Source organism: Lepisma saccharinum, chromosome 9 (genome assembly GCF_977018435.1).
Source record: "Lepisma saccharinum chromosome 9, izLepSacc3.1, whole genome shotgun sequence".
In the NCBI taxonomy this organism is placed as follows: Eukaryota; Metazoa; Arthropoda; class Insecta; order Zygentoma; family Lepismatidae; genus Lepisma; species Lepisma saccharinum.
In genome coordinates, this window is record NC_139237.1 from 79,426,734 (window position 1) to 79,441,336 (window position 14,603).

Here is a 14,603-nt window from a genome sequence, read left to right on the forward strand (position 1 = left end):
GATTATATGCTTGTAATCATAAAAATAAAAACAAAATGGCACATTGCACTAAATTACATGCTATTTATGCCATGGGTAGGGTATTTAAAAGCCACATGAAGACCCAGGTTAAATTTTCAGGGTGGGCCATCTAAGGTCACATGTTTTCCGACCTCATACCTTCATAAAACAGGTCTAGGGTGTACTCAGCCTCTAAAAATGGGTACTTGGGGGGGGGGGAGGTAAAGGCAGCTGAAGCATGATACTGATCACATCACCTGAAAAATGTCTGAGATACTGAATGTGTGGGTGATTATGGAGGGGCTGGGGGGTAGGAAGTGTAGGAAAAATGGCAAAATATAGAACTAATTACTAAAAGCAACCACCCTACAAAATTCCTGGATATGTTACTATGGAGAAGATACTTTGTACAGTGCCATTCTTCAAATGCTTCCTTACCTCTGTGCCTCTCTGTCATCTTTTGGGCTGTAGTTTGCCAAGGAATCTAATATGAACACTTGTCCCCATTCAGTGCATTCATTCAAGGCCGTCAGCAGCTTGTTGATTGTTTGGGCGTTCATCTCAATCAGTGGAGCTCCACTTGCGCTGGCCTCATTTATTTCTGAAAGTGCTGCCACAGCATTTGCTACTACCTACATTCCAAACGAAAAAGAAAGATACGGACTTTTCAACAAACTGCCTCAAGTTTGATATTGGCACTGGCCAATTTGAAAATTTTATGTTAGAATAGAATAGAAATGCCTTTATTTAGCAGGGTATGTTAGCTTCGAGTTATCACAAAATTAAAATGGAAACTAGTAATTATAATGATATGATGAAAATATACAAGAGAAAGTAATGCAATGAAAAACAATAGAATGTAATAAATTAACACTATTCATTATCTTTACAATCTAACTCAACTGCACTATTTATTTACATTTCTATCCTGGTTATTTTACGTCACATTTTTACCTCTTGGGTTAATTGTGGAAATAAAAGGAATTATGAAATGATCCATGAGCAGGGTTTTGTATCTGGGACCACTGGCTTCGTAGCATGTTATGCTGACCACTCAACCAAAGAGACCAACCAGCCGCACCAATCATCAGACAATTTAAACAAGGATATTTTAGCACAGGCCGCAAATCTTTCTCAGCTTGAGATAAACAAAGGACATGAACTGTTGTAAGTCTCAAAGAAATCACATTTCAAAACTGCAACATGAAATATTTATTGTAAGTAGTTTTCATGTAATATTTCTCAGTAAACTGTACATATTGTGTCATGTTTATGTAGCAGTTTCACTTTTTATTGTATTCTGTAGAATAGCAGCAGAATTTGCTAAAGTACTTACTTTTCACACTCATTTTTTTATATATATTTAGTTATCACCTTGACGCTGATACTCTTTATATTTCATACAGACTATTGTAAAAATTCTAAGTAGTTCAAATTATTGATAAATGTTAATATATATATACATTACATCAATTTATATTATACCATTTTTAAATTAAATTTATTTACTCACAAACTTCAGTTTGTCACACAATACTGGTTCAGAAATAATAAAAACTATGCATTTTGCATATATTTTTCAGGATACTGAGATTCCGTAAAAGTGTGGATCCCACAAAACTCTAGAAAGACTGGTATTGGTGATTTCATTTGAACTGATACCAAGCCAGGAATAAACCAAGAATAAAGATGGACACGGAAGAGTTGAGGGTAGTGGAGAGCTTCAAATATCTAGGAAGCATAACTGAGAGGTAAACAAAAGGGGACAAATGGGTGGTGGACTACACCAAAGTGTTCGAAGATTAATATGGAACAGGGGTGTACCTATGAAATGCAAGAAGGTAATATATAATACTATGTGTCAATAATTACATACGGAGCAGACTTGGACAATGACAGAGAGAAACAAAAGAAGGATGAAATTTTAAGGAGTATATTGGGAAGACTAGAAGGGATAGAATAAGGAATGAGGAGATCCGACAGACAGTGGGTGTGGTGAAACTTCAGGACAGGATAGATCAGGCACAGATGAGATGGTTCGGACGTATGAAGAGGATGGAAGCAGAAAGACTACCAGTAAGAGCTTACCATGCACAAGGAGTGGGAATAAGGCCAATAGGGAGACTAAGATGTCAGTGGAAAGAGTAGACAGTGGAGAGAGTTAAGAGAAGTGGACAAGATTGGAACACCGTGGAAAAAGAGGAGTGGTGGAAAACCAGGAAAAATGGAGAGGCTTGACTTCTAAGCCGACTCAGCCAGAGGCAGAAAATGGCGAAGTATGATGATGACCAAAAATCACCTCTAATTGTGAGATCTGTTCACTTTTTAGTGTCTACTAACCACTCAGCTGATAGCACACACTGCTATCTATCAGTAAAGCAGACAAAATTTTAGTCATGCAATATTTCTGTACAGTTTTAAGTTTACATCCCCTCATAAGTTGTTCTCATTCCTATGAACACAAAGGCAAAGTACATGACATCACGATCAGTTACCATAATATTTCTTATTGAGAGTTATATGGCTCAACTAGCACACATTTACCATGGGATTAGAATCTGAGAGCAGGTCTTTCAGCTGATCTAAAAATCCTTGATCCTCTACAAGCTGAGCATTGATATCATACAATTTGGCCACGCAGACGGCTGCAGTCTTCCTCACATATGGATCTTCATCCTTCAGGCATTTCCTCAGAGGTTCACATAGGTATTCTGTTATTTTGTCAACCCTTATGCAACCCATTGTTCTTACAGCCAATGCACGAATCAATGGATTTGGATCTTCACAATCCTGCAAGTAAACATTGATTAGTATATTGATGGTACAATCAAGAACACTTCTGGGTCTTAACAATTCCATTGAAATTCAATGGGATCATAACAGACCAGAAGTATCCATGACTGCACATGTGTTGATAAAAATATAATCGAATTAATATGTAAACCCACATATTTATGGTGAATAAAAGATCAAAGATTTCGGTACAAAAATGGGGCATATTTCGGGAACAAAATTGGTATATAAAATAGCATTTTGGTGTTAAAATGGTGAATAAAACCTGAAACCTGATTTAGAAACTATACTAATTTACACAAAATAAACTTACCCTTTCTAATAGTACATTTACGATGTTCTCAGAGTATTAAGTTTATTCCTGTGTAAAGGAGTTCATTTTTTGTTACTCAAGTATCAATCAATTTTCCATGATGTGCATAACTCACAGGATAATTCAGACTTCAGAAAGTGTCGAATTGGTAAATGATCAGAAATATACTTGTGGTTGTTAAACGTCACAGTTAGCAATGCACAAAACAGGCATCTTTTCCAAAAAGGTATGTAATTTAAGTAAAATAAAGCAAATCAATCAATATAAAAATCTATGGCATATAACTATTGCACGCACAGTTCTATTTCACAATTATAATCTGTAACTGGATACAGTCAAACCCTGATTTTATGTTTTTCAGGGACCCATAAATAATAAACGTAAAAAGCAGGAAAGCATAAGGGAGGGGTGAAACTCAAGTGTCAGTAAGAAATGAGTACACAATCGACTTGTTTGGGGGTATATTGTGTCAAAAATTATTTAACAATAGGAAAAAAAGTATGATTATGAACTTCTAAGGAAAAGAGCAAGACCTGCTCTGAAAGTCAATGATGGATAAATGGGACCCACTTTTGAGGGTACGGACAGTGAATGACTGCTTCTAACTGCCATCTATTAGGTTCAGTTTGTGCATCTGATTTTGTGAGATCTCAGTTTACTCTGTCAACTGGTAATTAGTTGCTATTTTTAGAAGTCCCGGGTAATTGGGGGGGGGGGTGATCATTTATAGCTGGACGTCAAGTATCTTTATATACTGTAATCAAAGTGTCCTGAAGACATGCAGAATGGTTCAGATTCCACTTTGAGCTGCATATGTATCCAGTCCCGATCAGCCCAATAGCATGAAATGAACAAAACAAGCTTTGTCAAACTTACGCAACACATTTTTAGATGCCACAATAAATTATCAGTGACGAACGTGGGATTTTCGAAAGGGGGATGGGGTTAGATATACTTTTTATAGTAGTCAGCCCTTACTCTGACATCTTTTCCTGCCTTTGATTTTTTTTAAAAAAAATATTGGCCAAAAAAAGGGGGGTTATGATCCCCATCAACCCCCCTTGGGCACGCCACTGATTGTTATTTACATCCATGTTAATCGAAGATTTATTATTGGATTCAGAAAACTTGTGGAGGGCAAACACTCCTTCCACCAATAGTTTCCCCGTAAATAACGTGTTTCCTTTTTTTTTTTAATATTGCATGATGTATTTTCAGCACATGAATTCCGAAGAAAAGCGGCGATCATATTATTCTTAACATCATGTGCATTTCCTTCCTGCACTGCTCTGTGTGTTCAAGGTATTTATCAGAAAGCAGAACAATAAAATAAAAATTAGCTTGTATTTTTTCAACTCCTCGCTTTGTATCTGGTGCTCATGTTTCATTTCGTAATTGTCAAAGCAAAACAACCATCTGAGACAAGACACAAAACAATGCAGTTTTTCTTCCCTTCAGAGTGGATGAGTCATAGCTCTGGAGCCACGAGACAAAACATCAAAACATTGGTGCCGCCTGCCAGCTGCCCGCAGACACCCCTCCGTCTGGTTTGTAACGGGAGGCAATGTGAACATCACATCAAGAACTCCGCTGAATTCATCCAGGAACTGAAGAAACTCAAGGTCTCCCAAACAGACATTCTAGTCAGTTTTGATGTAGTTTCCCTGTTCACCAGAATCCCAGAAAGACACATTGGAACTTCTAGGAAGCCACTTTCCACCAACCATAGTTAATCTCTTCCGCCACACGATCGATAATTATCACATATTTCCACTACAACGGGAAATATTACGAACAAACTGAGATTCACCACTCTCACCAGCGATCGCGAACTTCTACATGGAACATTTTGAACAGAAAGCATTGAAAGACGCTCCCAACCAACCTTCCTGTTTCTACAGATATGTGGATGACACGTTCGTCATTTGCCCACATGGACGACCGGCATTACATAGTTTCTTAGACTTCCTTAACAAATGGCATTCAAACATCCAGTTCACCATGGAGATAGAAGATGGCTGCCTCCTATTCCTGGGCATCCTAATCTGCCGTAAACCAGATGGCACCCTCGGACATAGTGTGTACAGAAAACCCACTCATACTGACCTGTACCTAAATGCCAATAGCTTCCATCACAAAGCATAACGCCTCGCCGTTCTGAACACACTAGCCCAAAGGGCAGTAACGGTTTCGGACCAGGAAAATCTACAATCACCTCAGAACCAGTCTACAGCAGAATGGATACCACATCAGAGATATCAACAGGGCAATCAACAAGGCAGTTTCCTCCCAGCAAAGAACAAGCACAGAAATCAGTGTGGCCCTTACAACGGCAGATTCTTCACAGCCCAGAGAAGCCATACATGAGGACGAGACCCTTACAAGGACCGATACTGCACTGCACAAGCCCTCTACCAGTAGCAACAAAGGACAGGAATGCCCAACTGTAACAGTTTTACCATTCGCCAACACACCTATGGGAAGTTAAGCAGAATTCTAGCCAGACATGGGGTAAAGATCATGCACAGGTCATGAACTCCTCATTCCAGTAGTTTTCCGAATACCATGCGAGTGTGGGACACCGTACATACGCCAAACGGGACGCACCATTGAGCAGCAATGGAATGAACATCAACATAATATCCAATTATTCCAACCAGGAAAGTCAGGACTTGCGGAACACAGCATCACCGAGGGACACAGGATTTTATTTGCAGACACCAAAATAATAGCAGGTTACTGGGACCGACAGGTAAAGGAAGCCATAGCCATTTCACGGGAAAGCACCAATCTCAACAGGGACATGGGACTCCAGCTCAGTCATGCCTCAACCCACTTCTCCGTGTAAAAAAGAAAAAAAAACACCAATAGGAAGACAGAGTCCAAACTCCACCACATCATAGTCATATATATAAACCCACATTGGTCTCCATTTTTACATTCCCTGAAGATGAGAGCAATGTATGCCCTTGAAACATTGGAAGCTAACTCCATTTTAACCAGGCTGGTAACCTAACACCTGTTCGAGTCATGTCGCCAGGAAAGCTACAATTCATATTTTTGAAGTCTAGTTTTAAACTCTGCTTTCTGATTAACAAAGTAAAAAGAAAACTGCTTTTACCTTAACAAATGTATTGACAGCCATGATGGCCATATCAGGCTGGCTCTTTGCGTAGTTCATCAAGTAAAGGTACACCAGTTTCTTCAGCTCCAAGTTATCCGTTTGCATGCAGTTTACAACATCGGGGAACAAAGCTGAAACATCCTTCCCCACTGTCATGGAAGCTATCACCTGTAAGATTTGAGAATATTGAAAATATATCACTGTGTCACAGTCAATATAATGTTCAGGTATTATGAAAAACTCTTGTAGGCAGTTACTTATTCATGTTGGATATTTCAATCAATAAAAATTAAAGATGATTTTAAGGATTTAATTAAGGCAGATCAATCAGTACTCTATCGGCATTGATTGATATATATATTAGTTTATTTGCAACAATACTGATAAATTATTATCCATACAAGATATCTATAAATGGTCTTAGTGCAAAATTCTGCCATTTTGCTAATATTTTTATGTATATAAACATAAAGTTCACATGTTCTGCACTATATGTCGAGTTTGTTTTTAATTATGTACAGAAAGGCCAATTGGGACTGGAACTACAGTTTAAAATACAATCAAAACTACCATGTGCTTTTACCAGATAATTGAGAACAATTTTGGAACTCGTGAAAAATATTAGATAATAGTGAGAAAAGGATCTGGTGCACAGACTATGAGGCACCTACTAAGAAGTTGGGTTGGAAAGCTTAAGCTCTTAGCACTGTTGTGCCATGTGGTTTCTTTTGCAGCTTTACATATTTACTTTCAAATAAAATCCAAATAGTCAATAATACATATTCAAAATGCAGCTTGTGTGTATAACACTTATTTTAAAAATATATAAAAAACACAAAAAATGGTGCTTACTTTTATGAATATGTTATTTGCAAAACGATGTTTCGAGAATCTACTATTCTCTTCTTCAGGTCCAAAACTTCGACTACGAAAAACTTTCCATAGCCACGTCAAGATATGTTAAAAACCAGGAATAAGAATAAGGGTGTGGATTTGATATGGGTTACACGAATTAAAAAACTATGCCTAAAATTGTTGTAGCCTCCATATTCCGTTACAAATGAACAGTCCCTGAAGTTAAAAGATCCTTTCCATCTAAAACACGTATTTGAACATTGAACAATTTTAAAGAGTTTAAAATCGGCCCACGTCATTACACTACCCGTAGTAACCCCAGTATGTTACATAATAACATACTCATAAAACATAAGTACCATTTTTTGTGTTTTTTGAATATTTTTAAAATACGTTATATTGGTATTGTGAGTAATTCGCACATTCATAATGAATTAGCTTGTGTGTTTAAGATTCTTAGAGTGTCTACAATTTCGTAAAAACAAAATTCCCTGACTTATCCAGATTAACCCAGCTATGTCTATTGGTTCCAATTGAAACTTCAATTGGAATGAATTGGGTTCAATTGGAATCTATACTGAAACCAATTGGAAATGCAAGACAATTTCCAATTGGCGAATTGAATCTAATTGTACGTTTGTGTACATTGCAAACAATTGTTTTCAATTGAAAAGTTCATTAAAATTGTGTGTACTAACCCTGCTGGAAATTTCTACTGTTTCAACTATCTTCTATTATGAACTGAAACCCAATTGTAGACCTACTCTACAGCTAATGTACTTCAACAGTAGGGCTACTGTACTGAAAAAAAAAACAATGTTAGTAATAGCCAATATGAGTTCTTAGAAGCTCTATTGGAACCAAGTGGTGAATTGCATTCAATTGTAATATGCTCACCTTGCACTATAATTTTCTACAATATGTTATAAAATTTATTTCTTTTGACTCAAATCATATGTAGCTTAATTCCTGACACAATATTTTCTATGAATTAGAAGTTCATTGGAGAAACAGGCACATTCGAACTGAATTTCTTCTGAAATCTAATTCATACTATTACAGTCAGATATAACTCAATGAATAAGTAAAAAGAACTCGCTCTTAAGAACTAACTCAACCTTGAAACAGCTAGTAGTTCCAATTATTTTGTCATTTTAAATATGGAATTTCCATGGTTATTCTTATGTCTGTGTAATGCAGTTGGAGAGATGACTTTTGATCAACTAAGTGGACCTGAGAGTGTTTTGTTTTTTTATCACTTTTTTGAGTGTTGTGGGTCAGTTCTTTGTTTAACCTCATTTTTGTTGTTTTCGCATGTATATAGGAAGAACAACATGTCAACTTATGACTGAAACAGTATGGTTTTATATTTTCTACAAGTGTGTGGAGCTGAATGAGCATTTTCATATGTTTCAAATTCTTGTGTGTGTGTGAAACAATTGCTAACTAGCAAATTCCACATGCTTTACCAGAAATTTGTTTTAGTTCTTGCGCATGATTTCTCCATTACATTTACAGTTGTATAGATAAGAATTTTTTGTTACTTATGTAGTAGTATACTGAAAAGAATAAAAAAATACTTTCCAATAGAACACAATTCATTACAATTGGTTGCACATTGGCTATTGGAACCAATTGGAAAAATTTCCAGCTGGGAAGATCCAAAATTTTCCAGACCTCAATAATAATTAGCCAATTTATGTATTTACACACTTGTATAAGAAAGACACTACACTTTTGCTAAGTACCACACTTAGAGACAACTAAATGAAGTTCAAAATAAGGAGCGAATTAACAATACCGGACCCCTCCCCGATTTTTGTAATATTATGCATACTCACTAATTAAGGCCTCCTAATCACGAATTTGAAGTTAAAATTGGGGGTTCACATGTAGAAATTGCAAAATAAGGGGGTCCGTGATGGCAACCGACAATGCACAATTGCTCATTATTTATCGCAAGATTTTGCATTTCGAATACTTACGGAATGAAATATATATTCCGGACATTACTAAGATCGCAAAATTTTAACTATGCTTGCATAACCTAACCATGAATGGTTCGTGGGGCTACCAGTGCATGGTTTTACGACCTTAAATTTTAACTATGTTTGCTTAACCTAACCTTACCGAGAATAGTCAGTGGGGCTATCCGTGAATGGTTTTGGCTAATTGTGAAAACCAACCGATAAAAAATCTTATTTTCGTAGCACTTTAGCAGCAAACGTTCTTCATCGAAGATGCCATTTTCGTATCCTGCAATTTTACGATCGATTCATTGTTGCCAAACTTACCTGTAATCAAATCAGTCCACATGCTCTTCTACATTGTGATTGTCACTGTCACTGTCGTCATCCTCGATGCATTTCTGTGTGGATCGTCTGTACAACATTAACAACTTTTTTACTGTTCTCTTCCGCCATTCTTACACGATACATGCTCTCCAAGTATGAAATCAACAGTGTGGCAATGCTGTAGACAGCGTAACTAATTGCGAAAGTCAATTGTTCATATCAACAAATATGGTTCGCATACTTGTATACGGAGAATCATTGCGAGAATAGAAAAGCTTATTTTACAACTTCTACATATTAATAAACAATTTCTACACCTCACCCCAACATGTTAACCTTAGATAAATCATCCCAACTAATTATTTCGTGAGTATACGCAATAGCATAGAAGGGTCCGGTATTGTAAATTCTTGCTAAAAATAATGATATGGAAAACTGAACAGAGCTTGGGTGGGGCTTTTACATAATACTTGCCACATATTGACTAGTGATAAAGAAATAATTATTTCCTTTTAAGTATAAAAAAAATCATAAGCATAGGATAAATAATACATAATTATAGTAAAATTTAGTAATATGTACATTAATTGTAATATGTACCAAACACAACTAAAAAAATTGGCAAGAGAGAGGCAAATGCCAATAGCCACTTACTGTAGTAGATTTCTACATGAAAATCGTTCAAAGTATGACACCTTTTCCTAAAGTAATTAATATGCAATTTCTACTGTAATTATCAGTAATACTCAGTGTATCAAACAGAAGAATAGTTTGATAACAACAAATTTAAAATGTCTTGCTAGTCTTTTTCTTCTTTGTTCAAAAATATACTTTTAGTACGCTTCCACAAAAACATCGATTTTTCCCCAGAAAAAGTACATTCCCTGACTATTTCAGGATTTCTAGACTCGTAGACACCCTGATTCTCTACTGATAATTCCACAACATAAGTTGGAACAGTTTTTGCTAGTCTCTTACACAAACAGAAATTATAGAGTATTTATGAATCTTTAATTTCTGCTCATAATTCATATTCATAAAGAATCATTATGTACAGAGGCATCGCCTGAAGGGGGTTCACGGATCACACAAACCCCCAACTGAAAACTGAAAATTTTCAATTTGTTTTATTTTCTGCAGAATAAAACACTACACTTCAATATACTTATTTCATAAAGCAGCTATTTTCGTTCATAAAGTCTTCACAATGCTTAAAATTTCCCAATTTCCCCCGACTTTTGACAAGAAAAGCTCACCAGTTTAGGCAGCGAGAGCCCGGAACACCTCTGGCACAGTGAACTCCCTCTGCTGTATTCTTCCCATGTTCTAACTAGCTCGACTGAAGAAGTCAAAAAAAGCAAGGGGGAAAAATGGGCATCGGAGCACGTGCCCTTTTCAATGAACACTCAACAGATGGTAGCAACTGCTCGGAGAATGCCGATAGCAGCCGAGATGGGAGATATTTTATTTTTCGTTTCGTTTAGCTTCTGTATTGGGGAAAAGTAAGCAGTTGTCAAGATGTTATAATGCAAGCACTGTTGGCATCTATTGTTATAGTAATTCCTAAGATATTCAATGATTTAGCCTAATAGCCTATCTTTAATTTCCAATACACTTCTCCAAAAATTAAGGCCCCAAACTTCCTCAACAACATTACAAATAGTTGCCGCGCACCCAAAGCCTGGCATGGCAAAGGTTTTATGATTTAAAACACTATATCACCAAAATGAGCAGATTTACACTTAACATCGACATTTAAAATTGTTGCTTAATCCTTCAGATAATGTAGACAAGTCAAAAAGAAAGTAGGACTTGGAGCGAATTAAGAATATAGAGAATGTCTCCAATTTCATTAATTTTTGGAATACTAGCTAAATTTGGCCTACTAATCACGAATCTCTTGTTAAAATGCAGAGGGTCACGTGTGGAAATAGGGGGAAAAAGCCGATACAAGTTGATTTTTTTTCTTTCTTTTACAGTTGTTTCGTATTGTTTTAGGAACAAAATTTTAACTAAGCTTGCCTAACCTAACCTTACCGGAAATGGATTGTGGGGCTACCTGTCCATGGTTCATGGCAACATATAGGTATATACATGAGTGTACAATTTTTTCACGTGACCCTCGTATTTTAACAACAGATCTAGTGAGAAAATGGAAGGAAGCCAAGGAAATAGAGAAGAAAGGTGAAGAAGACACAATGAACTGGAATGGGGGACTGAAGTTAAATAAAGAATGGAAGATGATGTTCGAAAGAGTGGAAAGGACAAGAGAGAAAGAGGAGAGGAGAAGGAAGAAACATGAAGGGAAAAGAGCATGAGATTAAAAGTCCAGCCACATTCTATTGGGAAGTAATTGTGTTTAGCCTTTTAGGTGAAAGTAAAGTTGGCAAGTGAAAGTCACCTGCTAGAAAGTTCCAAACAACTTTCTAAATAGTCTGGAGGGAGTAATGTTTGTGTATATATAATACCCTGTTTTTGTATCTTGTTGCTTTTGTACTTGATACAGAGTCTGAAGAAGACCTTGCTAGAAGGTTGAAACGTTACGTTTAGTTTATGTTTTTAATAAAATAAATTACTGCCTTGGTCAGCATATTTAGTTTTTCATAATCATGGAAACAAGGCTTAATGGTGTTATAATCTATTATCTTCTGTCATAACGTTAATCAAATCTATCAGCATAGATTTTTGTAGCCTTGTTTAAAACTTGGTAAACAGTGATATGTTTTTGCGAGTCCTGACACAGAATAGTTGATAGTTGTTGGTAGTGTCAACTTGAAAACTTTCAGCTCATAATGTTTATTAAATTTGCTCACTATTTTTCTCGTCAGAAGCTCTAGACAAATACGGAGATAATCTTGTTAGTTGGCTAGTGTAGAGCACTATAAAAATTTTGCCTTTTTGTATGCTTAATTAATCAGTTGTCCACATTTACAGTTTTCTTCTCTGTGATTCTGATCAACAAATTGGTTCTGAATGTGTTTGTATTACCCCAGGTCTTGGGGGGGGGGGGGGGGAGGTAACATTTTCTGTGAATTTAGGCTGGGTGTGAACACATGGGAGGGGCGGTAAAATTTTCTATGAATTTAGGCTGGGTGTGAAAACACCCAATATGGCGGACAGACGTTGACTAGTGTTGTAGGTATGCAGTGTTTCCAACCTTCTTCACCAAAAAATACCTAGTATCGTGTTAGTCACGTGTGCAAATTGTACATTATGCACGGGTAGCTGACGGATAGCCCCACGAACCATATGGCCCCACAAACAATTTCCGATAAGGTTAGGTTTGGTTAGGTTAGGAAAGCATGGTTAAAAAAAGGGGGGTTGGAAACACTGACAGGGGGTTAAGTCATCAAACGTATGCAGCATCCGGTTCACGTAGTGAAAGCAATGGCACTTGTGCGTCGGTGAGATATTTCTTTTGAAAAATACATGATTTCCCGGTCAAATAGATTCCACGATGAAAGATAATACCTCAACGAACGTTGGAAACCTTAGAGAAACTCATTTCCGTAAGTAGTTTTTTCTGTAAAAATGAAGAAATGTGTCTCCGATATAACGAACTGTTACCCAACAATTTACTCCACGCAATGCCACTGATTATGTAGACAACCCAATAAGTTACCTTCTTCACAGCTTCTCTCTTCTTCTCCTTCTTGTCATTATTAAGTTCAGATTTCAGTTCAAATATTTCACCTTTCTTGGTGGTTGTGAAGTACTTGGAATCAGTCATTGCTGAGCCTGTAAAAGAAATTATGGTAATTATCCACACAATGTCAATGTCAAAACCTACGTGCACTGTTAGTCGCCCATGGACTCAAAGACCAGGGGGGTTTCAATGACAAACCCCCTCCCCTTCCTAGTGGCTCGAGAATCTGACCAAACACTGAACACTAAATCGTGGTGTACACACAAGTTCAGAAACTCGGCTAGGCAGACTGAAGCTGTTGACAAAATATCACTGATAAATGGCCACGTTAAAACCATACACCCAAAACTAGAGACTGTGGGCGACCAACGCAGGGTTACAGGACTAGATCTACAGTTTAAAATGGAATCCGAACTACTTATGTGCCTCTACCAGGTATCGAACCAAAGACCTCTTGACATGATTCCAAGGAAAAACCGGTGGTACTAGAGAGACTTACGAGATTACACTATACTTTCTGAAGATTAACTATTTCAAGTTTCTTCTACAAACTACATTCACTAGCATACACTGTATTTTACTATTATTATTTTGTATATTGCATAGTGTTTTACAATCATTGAATTATATTGGGACCTAATGAAAAGCAAAAGAGTTTAACTTTAAAATTTATACTCCCTTTTTCTGGATTCATGATACGGATCGTTCGCTTACATATCAGTATACATCGAACAATAATAATTGCAAATTAACGACCAAAATACAGAGATGAAACTAACAGCATATACTAAAGAAATTAATAACATTCACGCATGCGTTATATTTTATGCCTCATTATCATATACAAATACATACGTCAAACGCAAAAGCATTCGTACAAATTTACAATACACAAAAAAATCATGTAATTGCTTGTTAGATTTGACTACAACACACCCACCGCTATGTGTCAAGTATGCTTCCTCGTCGCCAGTAGATGTGATATTTTTCCTCTTTCCTCTCGGCTCTGTGTGACCTTGGGGTATATGATGGTGCAGTATCCCGAAAGGTCGGGAAATTATTTGATACTGTCTCTGCTGCCACGTTCTTTTTCTGCTGTAACCTCAAAAGAGACATGCGCGTGGCAGCAGACTCGGTCTTTGTTTTATCGTGACTTCATCATGCTATGTATGCAATGGGCGCCATTCACCGGATGTTTACATTTCTGTGCTTCCTTGGCGCTGGCGGGGACTGCACTTCCGGTTTTGAAAAGAATAACATTGAATTTAATGGTGTAAAGGCAGTGTCTTCGGAAAAAGCAACAATATTTTTATGGATTTCGGTTTCAACATGAGATAAAGAACAAACAATTGTTCTCGGGTATCTATGCGTGGGAGTAGGCTCTGCAGTCGGCACTTCATCAAATCAAATGGAAATATTTTACATGTTTCGAAAATTATTATTGTCTAACGCAAATGTGTTGATTAAATTAAAAAGTTGGAACTATTTATGATCATATTATAACACATTTGCCCTTTGGTTGTTGATAAGCGGCAAGCGCTCTCTCCTTGTGCGTCGGTAGGTCAGTCGACCCATCCT

General features: G+C 36.9%; 1 protein-coding gene across 3 annotated transcripts in view; it reads right to left on the reverse strand.

The window, feature by feature from the left end:
* AP-1-2beta (adaptor protein complex 1/2, beta subunit) overlaps nucleotides 1-14,094 on the reverse strand; it is a 30,108-nt gene extending 16,014 nt beyond the window's left edge. The window contains exons 1-5 of one of the 3 annotated variants that reach the window (XM_083128499.1): nucleotides 13,966-14,094; nucleotides 13,002-13,117; nucleotides 6,228-6,398; nucleotides 2,545-2,790; nucleotides 439-632 (exon numbers count right to left, since the gene is read on the reverse strand). In XM_083128499.1, coding sequence (XP_082984625.1) covers nucleotides 439-632; nucleotides 2,545-2,790; nucleotides 6,228-6,398; nucleotides 13,002-13,109 — 719 coding nt within the window. In that variant the 5' untranslated portion in view covers nucleotides 13,110-13,117; nucleotides 13,966-14,094. The other 2 variants (XM_083128500.1, XM_083128501.1) reach the window with 2 other exon arrangements.
* Nucleotides 14,095-14,603: the final 509 nt, after the last annotated feature.